Source organism: Trachurus trachurus (assembly GCF_905171665.1).
Source record: "Trachurus trachurus genome assembly, chromosome: 19".
In the NCBI taxonomy this organism is placed as follows: Eukaryota; Metazoa; Chordata; class Actinopteri; order Carangiformes; family Carangidae; genus Trachurus; species Trachurus trachurus.
The window spans coordinates 18,861,378-18,873,565 of record NC_139913.1 but is presented as its reverse complement, the minus strand read 5'-3'; the positions used below and the strand labels follow the sequence as shown (position 1 = coordinate 18,873,565).

At 42.8% G+C, this 12,188-nt stretch overlaps 1 protein-coding gene across 1 annotated transcript; it reads right to left on the bottom strand.

Annotated features, from left to right (window-relative positions):
• Positions 1-1,324: 1,324 nt before the first annotated feature.
• On the bottom strand, positions 1,325-11,067 carry csnk1e (casein kinase 1, epsilon). Its single transcript, XM_083994563.1, has 11 exons — positions 11,049-11,067; positions 9,507-9,604; positions 9,277-9,387; positions 7,825-7,973; positions 5,417-5,645; positions 5,079-5,249; positions 4,806-4,954; positions 4,474-4,693; positions 3,504-3,649; positions 2,126-2,191; positions 1,325-1,423 (listed from the first exon to the last, which is right to left on the bottom strand). Exons 2-10 carry the CDS (start codon positions 9,580-9,582, stop codon positions 2,159-2,161), a joined length of 1,284 nt encoding a protein of 427 aa, XP_083850689.1. The 5' UTR covers positions 9,583-9,604; positions 11,049-11,067; the 3' UTR covers positions 1,325-1,423; positions 2,126-2,158.
• Between the last annotated feature and the right edge of the window lie 1,121 nt (positions 11,068-12,188).

The window sequence follows — 12,188 nt, the reverse complement described above, 5'->3', positions numbered from 1 at the left end:
ATATTTTTATTGATTCAGAAAATATACACAAATATCATAGTAATAAAGTTGAAGCATGGTAAAGAAATGTACAGGACATCAGTCAGCTCCTCCTCATCGGTGACATCTGTCCATCCTGACAGCTCCGGGTCAAAATTCACTCCTTAAAATATTAGCAAGAACCTCTGTGTCATTGCCCACCACAGTGGAAACCAAAAACACACACTTGTGGCGGACTCTAAAGGTTATTGTCTCACTCTTTGCCCCCAGCGCTCTCAGGACGTAAACAGCACAACTTCTCTCCAGCATCATCTTTAAACAATCTGTCACATTCTGGCAAAAGGTATCTACACATTTACATGTATTATAAAACCAAAGAAGCAAACAGAAAGAAGAAAAATACAAATGTAACACCAGACTTGTTCACCACCAAGATCTTATAACTTTCTCAAGTCTCTTCATACCTGGAGTTACAAGCTGGACTAAGGCTTTATCATATCATACAATCGTAATGGCTTTCCCTTCATCCTATCCTCAACTCAACTCAAAAGCTGTCTCACTCCTGTTTCATGTTTTTTTTTTTTTTTTTTTTGACATTCAACGAGCATGTTCGCCGAGTCGCTCTCATCTCCGGGTGACAAACTTTTAATTAAAAGGTCGTCACATTTATAATCATTTGTGAACAATTCAACAACAGTCTTGTTTCCCTCCTCTTCCCTCAGACTCTCTAAAGCAAAGCTGAAGGCAAAATGAATAGTTAAGACAATAACACACAGACAGACACTGACATTTACAGACAAAAAGCAGCCTTGCTCCCGATCAGACTCTCTCAGTCGTCCCCTCCCTCTGATTCCCTCCTGGGCCCCCATTGAAGCATTCTCCTGTCATCTATTATAGGCCTAAATACACTTTTGTGTTCATGTCCATAGTTGTTAACATATTCATTTATAATCGAGAACACCATAAACAGCGGATGTAGCTCTCAAACATTAGCAGGTTGATAGTTGTTTTTTAAATTCAAACACAGGTGTAAACCACAGAATAGTTGAAATTTAGTCCATTTTGTGCACTTTAATGTTTTTTTTTTTTTTTTTCTTTTTTTTTTGCAAGTTGAGCCTCTGAGTCGATGGGCAGGTGAATATGAGATAAGAAGGGGCGGGACCTGTGTGTTGTTTCAGCCCCTTCCTCCTCTAGCCACAACCCGAAAAGCAGAACCAACCAGTTCAAGCCAAGAGTCTGTTTGTCTCACTGGTTTTTCCATCGTCCCGGTGTTTCTTCCAACACCGAGCATGCTCACACAGCACTGACAGACACACGGACACCATCGTCCCCCTTTTTAAAGGCCCGCCAAGCCTCCCTCTGCTCCTCGTCTCCTCCTCCTCCACTCATTCATGTTTTCATTCATCCATTTGAAAAGTAAGGGGTATTTGATACCCTGCAGCTGCTGGACAAAACCAGGAAGAGAAATGTTAGTTTTAACTGCACTGTAAACACATAGCATGAAATGACCAAAAGCAAACCTGTGTTAGTGTAATTGTTCCTTCCTGACTTATCTGTCATTTGTTTTTAGTGCAGAAGTAAATAGTTAATAAAGGTAATGAGTATGGACTGACTATTTTTTTTTGCAAAAGGCTCAAACAGCAGGTCATTTTTTAACAGAAGTTACATAAACAGTAGTTGGGGACGATTTCCATTACCACATTGGAAACACTAGTGAGTATTAGCAGCAGCAGACTGGAAAATAAAATCACAGTAGGTGTTATTCCACCTCCAAAATGTTCTGTGAGCAACAGGGACACAGTCAGTCTATACTGAGGACAGACTTCATGGTCATCTAATTATTAATGTGACCCCAATGCACCATGAGGCTGCTTTTGATTCTTTTTTTCTTTTTCTTTACAGAAAATGTTAAATGTTGAATCTTTTTCCTCTTTCAATTTCAAATTTCCTGTCAAGGACAAATAAAGTTTATTTTAATCTTAATCTTCCTTTCTCTACCTGGATGTGAGGGGTGAGGGTCAAAGGGTGTGTTTAAGAATGCTGCGTACATGTGTGTGTGTGTGTGTGTGTGTGTGTGTGTGTGTGTGTGTGTGTGTGTGTGTGTGTGTGTGTGTGTGTGACGTGTGTGATGCATGCGTGCCCATACCTGCCACTGACCTGCAGGTCAGCCGAGATGAACTCACTTTGCCAGATGTTCAAACGGCACACTGACCTGAGAGAGAAAGATGAGAAGCTTGAAGCAGAACAAAGGAAGGCGACAGAAACCTGAAGAAAATGCGAACCTGTCTGAGCCCACACCCTGTGACCTTTGTTAGTTCTTGATTTATCACTTGACTTGACTTCTTTGTGCTCTTTAGTCAGAACGTGGCAACATAGGGTCTGTTAACACAGAGGTTTGCTGCTAGTGTACAACAAATTTAGACGACAGGGAGACCCACAAAGAAACAGCAGCACAAAACACAGGTTTATTCACTTAGTCTATTCTGTGGTCATTTCCCATTTTGCAACATGAATTGCAATTGATCCATTTTAGTCACAAAACATCTCTGCTGCAGTTTATTTATGGTTGAGCTCTAAAATAAGAGTCAACATCTGTGCGTACAGCTGTGGGAGGCTGCTGGGCGCACCGGTGCTTTGAGCCAAATGCTAACATCACCCACCAAGCTAACGTACTCACAATGACAACATACTGTAAACATGATGAGGCTTAAGTATGTAAGTTCAGCATCTTTGTTAAACACATTCACATGCTAACATTTGGTTCCACAAACTGACAGAGAGCTGAGGAGAAAGTTTTGCATTTGGTCCTTAAAGAGGAAGAATGAGTGGTGGTTATTGTTGTTTGCCAAGACCTTTGGCTTTAATTCACCCTCTGAGTAGCGCTAAGTCTTCAGACTGGCAGCTACAGTGTATTGGAAAAGGAAAGTGAAGAGATGAGCTTGCTGTTGAGCATGCTCACTTCAGTAAAAGAAAAGACGTGACAGAAACAAAGGTTAAGCAGTGTTTTTCAACCTTGGGGTCGGGACCCCACCTGGGGTCGCTTGGAATTCAAATGAGGTCGCCTGAAAAGTCTATAAATTAAGAAAAAATACTGATAAAAATATTTTTATTTATATATTATTTTTTTATTCTTTTTAAAATTATGATTAAAAACACCACACACAATCTTAAACTACTGAATTCTATACTTTCACTTTCTCGAATATAAATCAAGTTCAAATAAATAAAATATAAAATATGAGCTGGTGCATCTTGATTGACGTGCAGTCACGTGATCGCACGGTCACGAGCCAAAAAAAGTTGGGAACCACTGCTCTAACTGTTAGGTAGGCCACATGCAGCATCAAATCTAAAGCGTGTAAACTACAGCTGGTGATGATGAGGAGTGTTTGCTCGCTCATTGTTTATGTTGTGTCGGTCCCACAGGAATGCATTTCGTGACGACATGTTCTTATAATTAAATAACAAGGGCGCCTACCTCCCTTTTTTACAGCAGAGGACCGGTCAAATCACAATCTTCCTACCTGCGACGCGTTGATGCGTGACTGGTCGAGGCGTGCAGTGAGGTCAGAGGAGGAGACGTTGGCGGGGGCCCCGCGATGAAGCCTCATGGCCACCTTCCTCTCTCGCTCGGCTCGCTCTGCTCTCCCCGCCTGAGGCGAGCGGTTACCTGCGCACACACACACACACACACACACACACACACACACACACACACACACAAACATGTGAAATTGATTTGAAGATTTGATGCTTTCACACCCTCCACATTTTTGTCCACCTCTCACACTTTTCCAACTCCCCACGGTTAAATGAAAAATCACTGGGGCCTGATTTTTGGCAAGGAGGTGTATTTTTGGGTAAACTCTGGATGTCCTGAATTTCAGAATGAAAGTCCAATTTTTGGACCCGTAATGAATTTTTACCACACCCATGACCCTTCGCCGGACAAAAATTTCCAATGGTTTTTTTTAATGTAAAAATAAAGTAAATTTTTTTAACAGATATCATCATGAAACTTCCCAAGTTTATTACTCACATTAAGACAAATATTTTTTGTATTAAAAGTTTTGTCTAATTTTATGTTTACATATGTAAATGAGGCAATATCTAATTAAATATGTGCTAATTTCTGAATTTTTGAACAACGGATAAAGCAAAATCCCAAATTCTTGTTTTATTTTGTTGACATATTATAGTCAGAAGTTTTCACCGAGGGGATTTTGGATATCTCTTTTTTATCACTAAAATACTGTCACCATGAAAACCCCATATAAATTTTGTTATTTTGCAGCAAAAACAACTGGCCAGGAAGGGGTTAAAAATTCTGAAACCCATGTCAAAAGTGATTTTCATGTTTAGTCAAGACCCAGCCCTATATGTATCACAAATATTTTGGGAGAAACTGATATCTAAATTTTGTCCAGGGGTCATGGAAGTGGTACAAATTGAAGGATCATCCGAGGGTTAAACACCTCAAAACAACATGCTGACCTGACTGCTGGATTCCACGTGTGACCGGGTTGGACGGTGCAGCATCTGCCTCGTTCCTGACTCTGTTTGCCGCTGAGGGGTTTGGACCAGACGGCAAAGCTCGACCTCCTGCTCCTCTTTGGCCTCCTCCTCCTCCTCCTCCTCCTCCTCCGCCTCGCTCCTCCCCCTCTTTTCCCTCCCTCCTCTCCCTCTCTCCGTCCTCTGCTGTCCTGCCGGCCCCCTAAAAAAACACAAACGGGAACAGTGCAGATGTCCAAGGACAGGAAGTTACTCAAAAAAGATTTGAACTTCCCAGCAGGAGTTGGTTTTCGCAAAATAAGCATGCCACTCACAAACTTCAGCATGTTCCAGTCGAACACGTAGTCGTAGGAGAAGCCCTGTCTGTGGAAAAGGTTCCTGAAGAGCTGCCTAAGGTAAGAGTAGTCCGGCTTGTCATCGAACCTCAGGGAGCGACACAAGTTGAGATAAGTGGAGAACTCAGCTGGGAGACACGGGAGAGACAGAGGAATGGATTTATAGCAAAGACAGTTGATGTACTGAGGGAAAAAATGGGAAAATCATCCTTTACATCCAACTTGTGTTGTCAAAAACCCATCTTTACTCACAGGGGTATCCCTTGCAGAGCACCTCAATAGGAGTGGACATTTTTTTCTCGCTGATGCGTTCATACTTCTGTCTCTTGGTGGCGGCCTTGAGCCCCTGCCAGGGCAGAGAGCCCAGGTTGAAATACATGAGAACGTAGCCCAGGGACTCCAGATCATCTCGCCGCGACTGCTCTGTGGAGGGGAAGAAGGAGAGCAGAGAATGAAACAGCAAAAAGAAAATGTGCACAGGGACAAGACGAAAAGGTAAAGAAGGACATTAGAGGATGAAAAGTTTAGTAGAACACACACATTCACACCTTCACATATCTAGGACAACTTCTGTGTGTGTGCTGTCTTACCAATGCCCAGATGGGTGTTGATGGAGGCGTAGCGCGCGGTGCCGGTGAGGTTCTTATTCTCACGGTAGGGGATGTGTTGGTGCGTTCGGGCGTCCCGGTATTTCTTGGCCAGGCCGAAGTCGATGATGTAGACCAGGTTGCCTTTCTTGCCGAGACCCATCAGAAAGTTATCGGGCTTCACGTCTCTGTGGATGAAGTTCTTGGAGTGGATGTATTCGATCCTACTGATCTGCAGCAGTGAGACAGGGAGGAGGATTTATCAGGATTAAAGGAGAGTACTGGTGGTCTCGCATCTTGTAGCCCATTAACACAATTTTCATTCACAAGGGAATGCTGTGATCTGATCTAGGTTTAGTCGTTCAGGAAGCACCTGGGTCATCTCATATGCTATAACTGTTGCTGGTAGCAGGTGGCTAACTTAAGTAGAATAACATGAGAGAGAGAGAAGTTAAAGGAGACATATTATGTCCCCTTTCCACAAATTAAAATAGTTCCCAAGTGTCTTAAAGACATGTCTGTGACATGCTTTGGTCAAAATACCCCAAGAATCAAACATCACAGCTCTTTTCATCTGCTCAAAACAGCCCTGTTCAGAACGGCTGGTTTCAGTGCCTGTCCCTTTAAATGCAAATGAACCACTGCTTGCCCTGCCCCTTCTACTGGTACCAGGTAGGAGTGAGGTTATGCAAATTTGAAAGTCAATTCTCACATTTTGGAGTCCAGAAGGCAAGATAAACACCCAAATATATGTTAAAGAGCCTTCAAAAAGTGACATTTCCATAATATGTCCCCTTTAACATCAGTGTTTTCATCATTGGAGACAGTCTGATCCTGAATGCTTTTTCTTGACCTTTTCTACACAGTGGCTATGTATAGCAGAAGTTGGATAGCTCTGGAAGCTTCCTTCAGAGTCATTGTTTCCACAGGTTCAGTGCTACTCTGTGTGCAGAGCAAACTGAGATGCACATTTAAAATAAGCAAAATGTCTTTTTAATTTTTTATGTCACGGTTACATAAGTCTCATGTAATTATGCATGTTGCCATTAGGTAATGTTTTTTAAAATGCAAAGAAGATGCTCTGACATTTGGCTTCCAAAATGCAACATATGAATGTGTTATTATGAAAATCAAAGCCTGAAGACACAAGATTAGCACAGACAGGGAATGAAAAGGATTCTGGATATTTGAGTGTTTCTGACCAGAAACGAATATGAAATAGAGGTATGATGATATATGAAGAACAGCTTTAATTTATCTAAAGTCATCTGTTATAGTGTAGTACAAACTACATACAGTGGCAGATTATGGTCCTTGAAATGCAGTAAAACACCAATGTGTGGATACAATTGAAAACTGAGTGATCTGATGTTTGACAATATATAAAATAGAATCTTTCTTTCTTCAGATTTTCAGATTAGTTTGAACTTTGACCTTACAGTAACATCTGAGGAACAACGGCTCACTTTCACACAATGAGCTACTTTCTGGTAGAACTGCAACACTGGGAGTCTTTACACTCCCACAGTGTCTGAACTAAAACTGAAAGTGAGTTTCACAGGCCACAACTCTCCTCACCCAGTGAAATACAGTAATAGTTGAGTCACTGGTACTGATCAATAACCCTGTCAGCCTGTGTGCAGATATATAAGGGTCATTTTATGTTATGGTATGGAGAGGAGAGGAGAGGAGAGGAGAGGAGAGGAGAGGAGAGGAGAGGAGAGGAGAGGAGAGGAGAGGAGAGGAGAGATGTTGCAACGACAGCAGAGAGCGATTAGGAGCAGAGGTCAAAGTGGTCGAGAGAAAATGGGATGAAATGAACAAATGTGCCAGTTGTAGACTAAAGAATGACATATGACAGATTAAAGAGGCCCATAAAAGACACCACGGTCTGACCCATGCGAGGAGGATTAGGCCGCCTCGCGGAGCCGTGCCCTAGATTTGAATTGACTTTCACGGAGCGGCTGAATGGCTGGAGATAGTGAGGGGATAAGCTTTGTCTGGAGCCGGGAAACAAGCTTCAGCGTGGATGAGAATTATTCTCCGATTTCAAATGATCCATTTAGTTGTAGTCTAAAAATAGAAACATGCTTTTATTAAAATCTTTGTAACTTCATATCCTGGGGTTGACTTCAGAGCACTGTGTGCAAACCAAGGTGAAAGTTTAGACAGCGGGTGCCCTTTTAAATCTGCTTTCATAATTTAATTTGTATCGTTCAATCATTTATAGTTCTGTTCATCTATTTTTTCTCAGCGCGGAGGTCTCGAGGAGCCCCGTCATAAAGATTCAATGAACCCGGAGGTCTTTAATTAAGAGTTACTCCTGAGGAACTGTGTGGTCTCAGCAAAAGCCGGTATGGACCTTTACGTGTAACAGTGTGGACGTCAGTGAGTCGGTGAGTCTGTCTCACCATCTGGTCGGCCAGCAGCAGCACCGTCTTCAGGCTGAACTTGCGGGAGCAGAAGTTGAACAGGTCCTCCAGACTGGGCCCCAGCAGCTCCATTACCATAACGTTGTAGTCGCCTTCTGCTCCGCACCACTTAATAGACGGGATTCCCACTGTGGGGAGGAGGGGGAGGGGTCAGAGAGTTAGCAAACAGAACAGTGCATCATAACACAGGGTGGAGGAACTCCTGTATGTGCAGGTTATGATTCATAATGATTATTATTATAGTGCAGGACTATGTCACTGCTATATTTGATGATTATTTTAGTCTGTTGCAACAATTGATCAACTACTTTTAGCTGTTTGTCTTTGATTCTCTACTTATTGCTTTTATACATTGTACGGAGAGACATTATTATTACTATATAAATGACTAGTGGTGGTAGTACATATCATAACATAACATTACTTTTATATTATATTATATTATAACTTTTATATTACTTTTCTATTCTATTAGTGCATTATTATTATGTGTATGTTACACACATTACATATGACATTGTATACTTGAACAGCCTATGTCAGTGTTTTTCAACCTTGGGGTCGGGACCCCATGTGGGGTCGCCTGGAATTCAAATGGGGTTGCCTAAAATGTCTAGTAATTGATTTAAAAAAATTACTGATACATTTTTATTTTAACTAATTATTGTTTTGATTAAAAACACCACACAAAATCTTAAACAACTGTATACTTTCACTTTCTCAAATATAAATCAAGTTCAAATAAAATGCAGCATATAAAAATGTCTGAGCTGGCGCATCTTGATTGACAGGCACAGTCACATGATCACAGGGTCGCCAGAAATTTGTGATGTCAAAATGGGGTCAGGGGCCAAAAAAGGTTGGGAACCACTGGCCTATGTTATTATGGATTTCTGGATTTCACTATCATGTATGTATGCACATATTTCTAATGTTGTCTCTCTAATTTCCCAAATTTCCCATGTTCATTTGTCATTCATGCAGGTTTTATCTGATTTATCCCTCTTAGTTTGTCTCTTGTGACGTTGTGACTTGTGACTTTCCCTCTGGGATCAATAAAGTCTTATCTTATTCTGTGTCTTTTAATTCCGTCATTAACATGCATAATCACTTCAACAGCCCTCAAAACCTTTCCACAGCCATGACTATACCTCAGTGCTGCTCAGTGACCACTAACATATTTAATTCTAGCTGTAGATGACTCGCGACCCTGAATGCACCTCATATACCCTTAAATGTTCTGAAATACCTTGCAGGATCTTTAAAAGCACACTGCAATGCCTCTGAAACAACTGTAATCTTTGTTAATACCCCTCAACTACTGTATCTAACCATCAGTAGATGTTAATACCCCTTAATGCACCTAAGACTCTTCACCGCCTCCTGTTGAAGCTTTCAAAAACCCCTGAAAATCTCTTTGTTGCATCTCACCTCCGCCCTGCATCATCTTGTAGAATTTGCTCTCGATATGGAGCTGTGGATGTTTGGTCTTCACACATTCCAGTTTGATGGCTACCTCCTCTCCTGTAGCAATGTTAGAGCCTGATTGGAGAAACACAAGAGACACAGTTACAACATATCAGCAGGTTGGACACAACCAGGGTCTCTTGACCCGTGAAATATAACCATCATAGCAAGTGAAAAAAAAAAAAAAATCTCACCGAGGTAAATGTCCCCAAAGGATCCGCTCCCTATCTTCCTCCCAAGGCGGTACTTGTTCCCTACCCTCAACTCCATGGCTCCTGAGCTTTTCAACTCACTGACGGGATAAACGCACACAACACACACACAGATATCATCAATCACTGGTGATCAATAGAGTAAAAGGACACTGTGGTGCAAAGCTGCAGACTTTAGACTCAAAGCTATATGAGCCCTTGGGCGGCTTTATCATGAAAGAAAATGAAACTGGTGGTTTGGGAGAAATTGACTGGCGAGATGAGGGAGAACGAAACGTGTAAATTACTGAGCCGGTGACACAGTGCAGTGTGAGTCTGAATCACTGGGACCAGGGAGGAAAATGTTGCTCATTTCCAGCTATGAAGTGACTTGATGAGACTGTGAACGCACAGTGGAGGCAAAACGTTTCACATGATCTAATAATGCAACAACCCGGCCGCTTCCTTCCTTCCTACCAGCCATGTTTTGTTGAGTTAGAGTCACTACACCTTCAGAGGGCACCACCATAAATCGTGGTATCTCAGAGGACGACAATATATAGGCCACTGAAGTGTTTATGAAGTGCATGGGGAAAAGGTGAGAGCAAAAGAAGAACAGAGCGTGTAATTTTATAACATGATTTATTCAGAGGTGCAAGGGTGTGTGTGTGTGGTGTTGGGGGGTGGATCAGCATCTCACACACTCTTCTTCCCAAAGCACTTCAAAGGAGTCTGGTCCTGTGTACAAGCAATTTGCATGAACTCCCAATTTTCTGACTGGAGTCCCCTGACAAAATTCGAATGAGTCATGTTTTCCTTCATCAGGCCGAACGGCAACGAAACAAGAGCTCAGAAGTGGGAAAAGACTGAAGGTTCTTAAACCACAGATTACACCTCACCAAAAACCAGTTTGACATTGCTCTTAATGCTGACCGAGTTCATTTTTTTCTGTCTTGGCTGCACTGGTACTGGTAGACCTACATACAACAGCAACCCACCTCACAGTGCAGAGGGGGAAAAAATAAGGCAGAGCGAAGCCACTGCTGCACATTAACCAAACCCTTTACCTCAGGTTTCTCCAGCTCATTTCCTCCCTCAGCCTCCAAAGATGCTACAGTCTACAGTCACTGTTATAAAACTGGAGCTGCAAAGGACTGACACATGCACACACACACAGGCGAGACGTGATATATAGCCAGAGAGAGCACACTTCATGCAGTTGCCCCAGATAGCACAGGAGAGGAACAGGGGAAGGTGCTGAATGCAAAACACACACACACAGTTCATCTCTCACTGACCAGCGAATGTGGCAATAATTCCCATAACCGCACCCTCCTTATAGGACCTCTGAACACGCGCACCTCCCGCCCTAACACGACTCTATGTGGACTCTATTTGTCTAACACGAAACACATCACACAGACACATACACACACGAGCATCCAGACACCTTGACAAGCCAGAATACACTCCCCCACCCCTCCAACCCTCCCACCACCACCACCACCACCTCCTCCTCCTCCTCCTCCTCCTCCTCCTCCTCACCGGGTTGTGTCAGGCTCCGTGGCCGCCCCACCACCTCCACCAACCTCCCCGGGCTCCGGCTCTCTATCTCTCACTCAGGACCCTGGACAGCGACGCACCGACGCGGCTTCGGACGGCTCATAACCTCGGAGATCTGTGACCTGAACTCCCGCTGCAGAAAAAAAGAGAAAACCCCCCAAAAACACGCAAAAAAAAAAGAGAGCGAGAGAGATCCACAAAAACAGAGCAGATCCGAGCGGACCAGAGCCGTGCCACTCTGGAAGATTCTCACTGCCAGGATGCTTTTTTTTTTTTTTTTTTTAATAAAGGAAAAACGCTGGAACCAGACTGAGGTCCTTCTCTCTCTCTCTCTCCACTGGCTGCTCTCTCTCTTCTCTCTCTCTCTCTCCCCTCACACACCCCCACCCAGCCCTCTCTCTCAGTTTACACCATTGACAATATCAATGATGTCATCCACAGACTTGCAGAGATGCCCGGATTGTCTTAAAGCCGCCGATCTGCTGCTGTTTTTTTTTTTTTTTTTTTTTGCGGACATGAATGAAGCTCAGTCCGGTCTGCAGGCAGCATGTGTCCGCATTGCTCATCACCATCACCTGATCCTGGAGGTACAAGGATCAGCATGTCATTATTGTTGCACACAGTGACGCCATGTGCCACCCATCCACATATAGGGAGAGAAATTACCATGGATGCAGTCTATATATAGGCCTGGTGTTAACAGCTCCCTCTAGTGGCTCTGACAGGAAAACTGACTTCATATCTCATAACTTTTTTTTTTTTTTTTTTTTACAACACATTCATTATACTATGGTGGCCCAAAGAGCTCAACTCATTGCAACTTAAGAAAACATATGCAAAGATATAAAAATTCAAAGAACAACTTAATCAATTCGACAGCACATTTGCTGCAAAAAGTCATAATACCTGAAAATACACAAAGCCACAACACAACAAAAATGTTTCTGGGGACACAAAAACGTGTGGGGGGCTGCAGGGCCTGATCTGGTTCACTGCTTCCTGACTTGAGAAGTGGTGAAGACGGAAAAATGTTAGTGGTGTTTGAAAGCATGTTGGTTTTGCTGGTTTATTAAAATGTCCATATCACATCTCAGATGTTATTGTATGTTAACATGTACTGTT

What these genes read in the sequence shown, in the direction of transcription:
- csnk1e (XM_083994563.1), bottom strand. Translation starts at nt 9,582, where the DNA reads ATGGAGTTGAGGGTAGGGAACAAGTACCGCCTTGGGAGGAAGATAGGG. An exon ending in CAAGATGATGCAGGGCGGAG is followed by an intron (nt 7,974 to 9,276) that starts GTGAGATGCAAC and finishes TCCTCCCCACAG; the next exon opens with TGGGAATCCCGTCTATTAAG. An exon ending in ACGTGGAATCCAGCAGTCAG is followed by an intron (nt 3,650 to 4,473) that starts GTCAGCATGTTG and finishes GTGTGTGCGCAG; the next exon opens with GTAACCGCTCGCCTCAGGCG.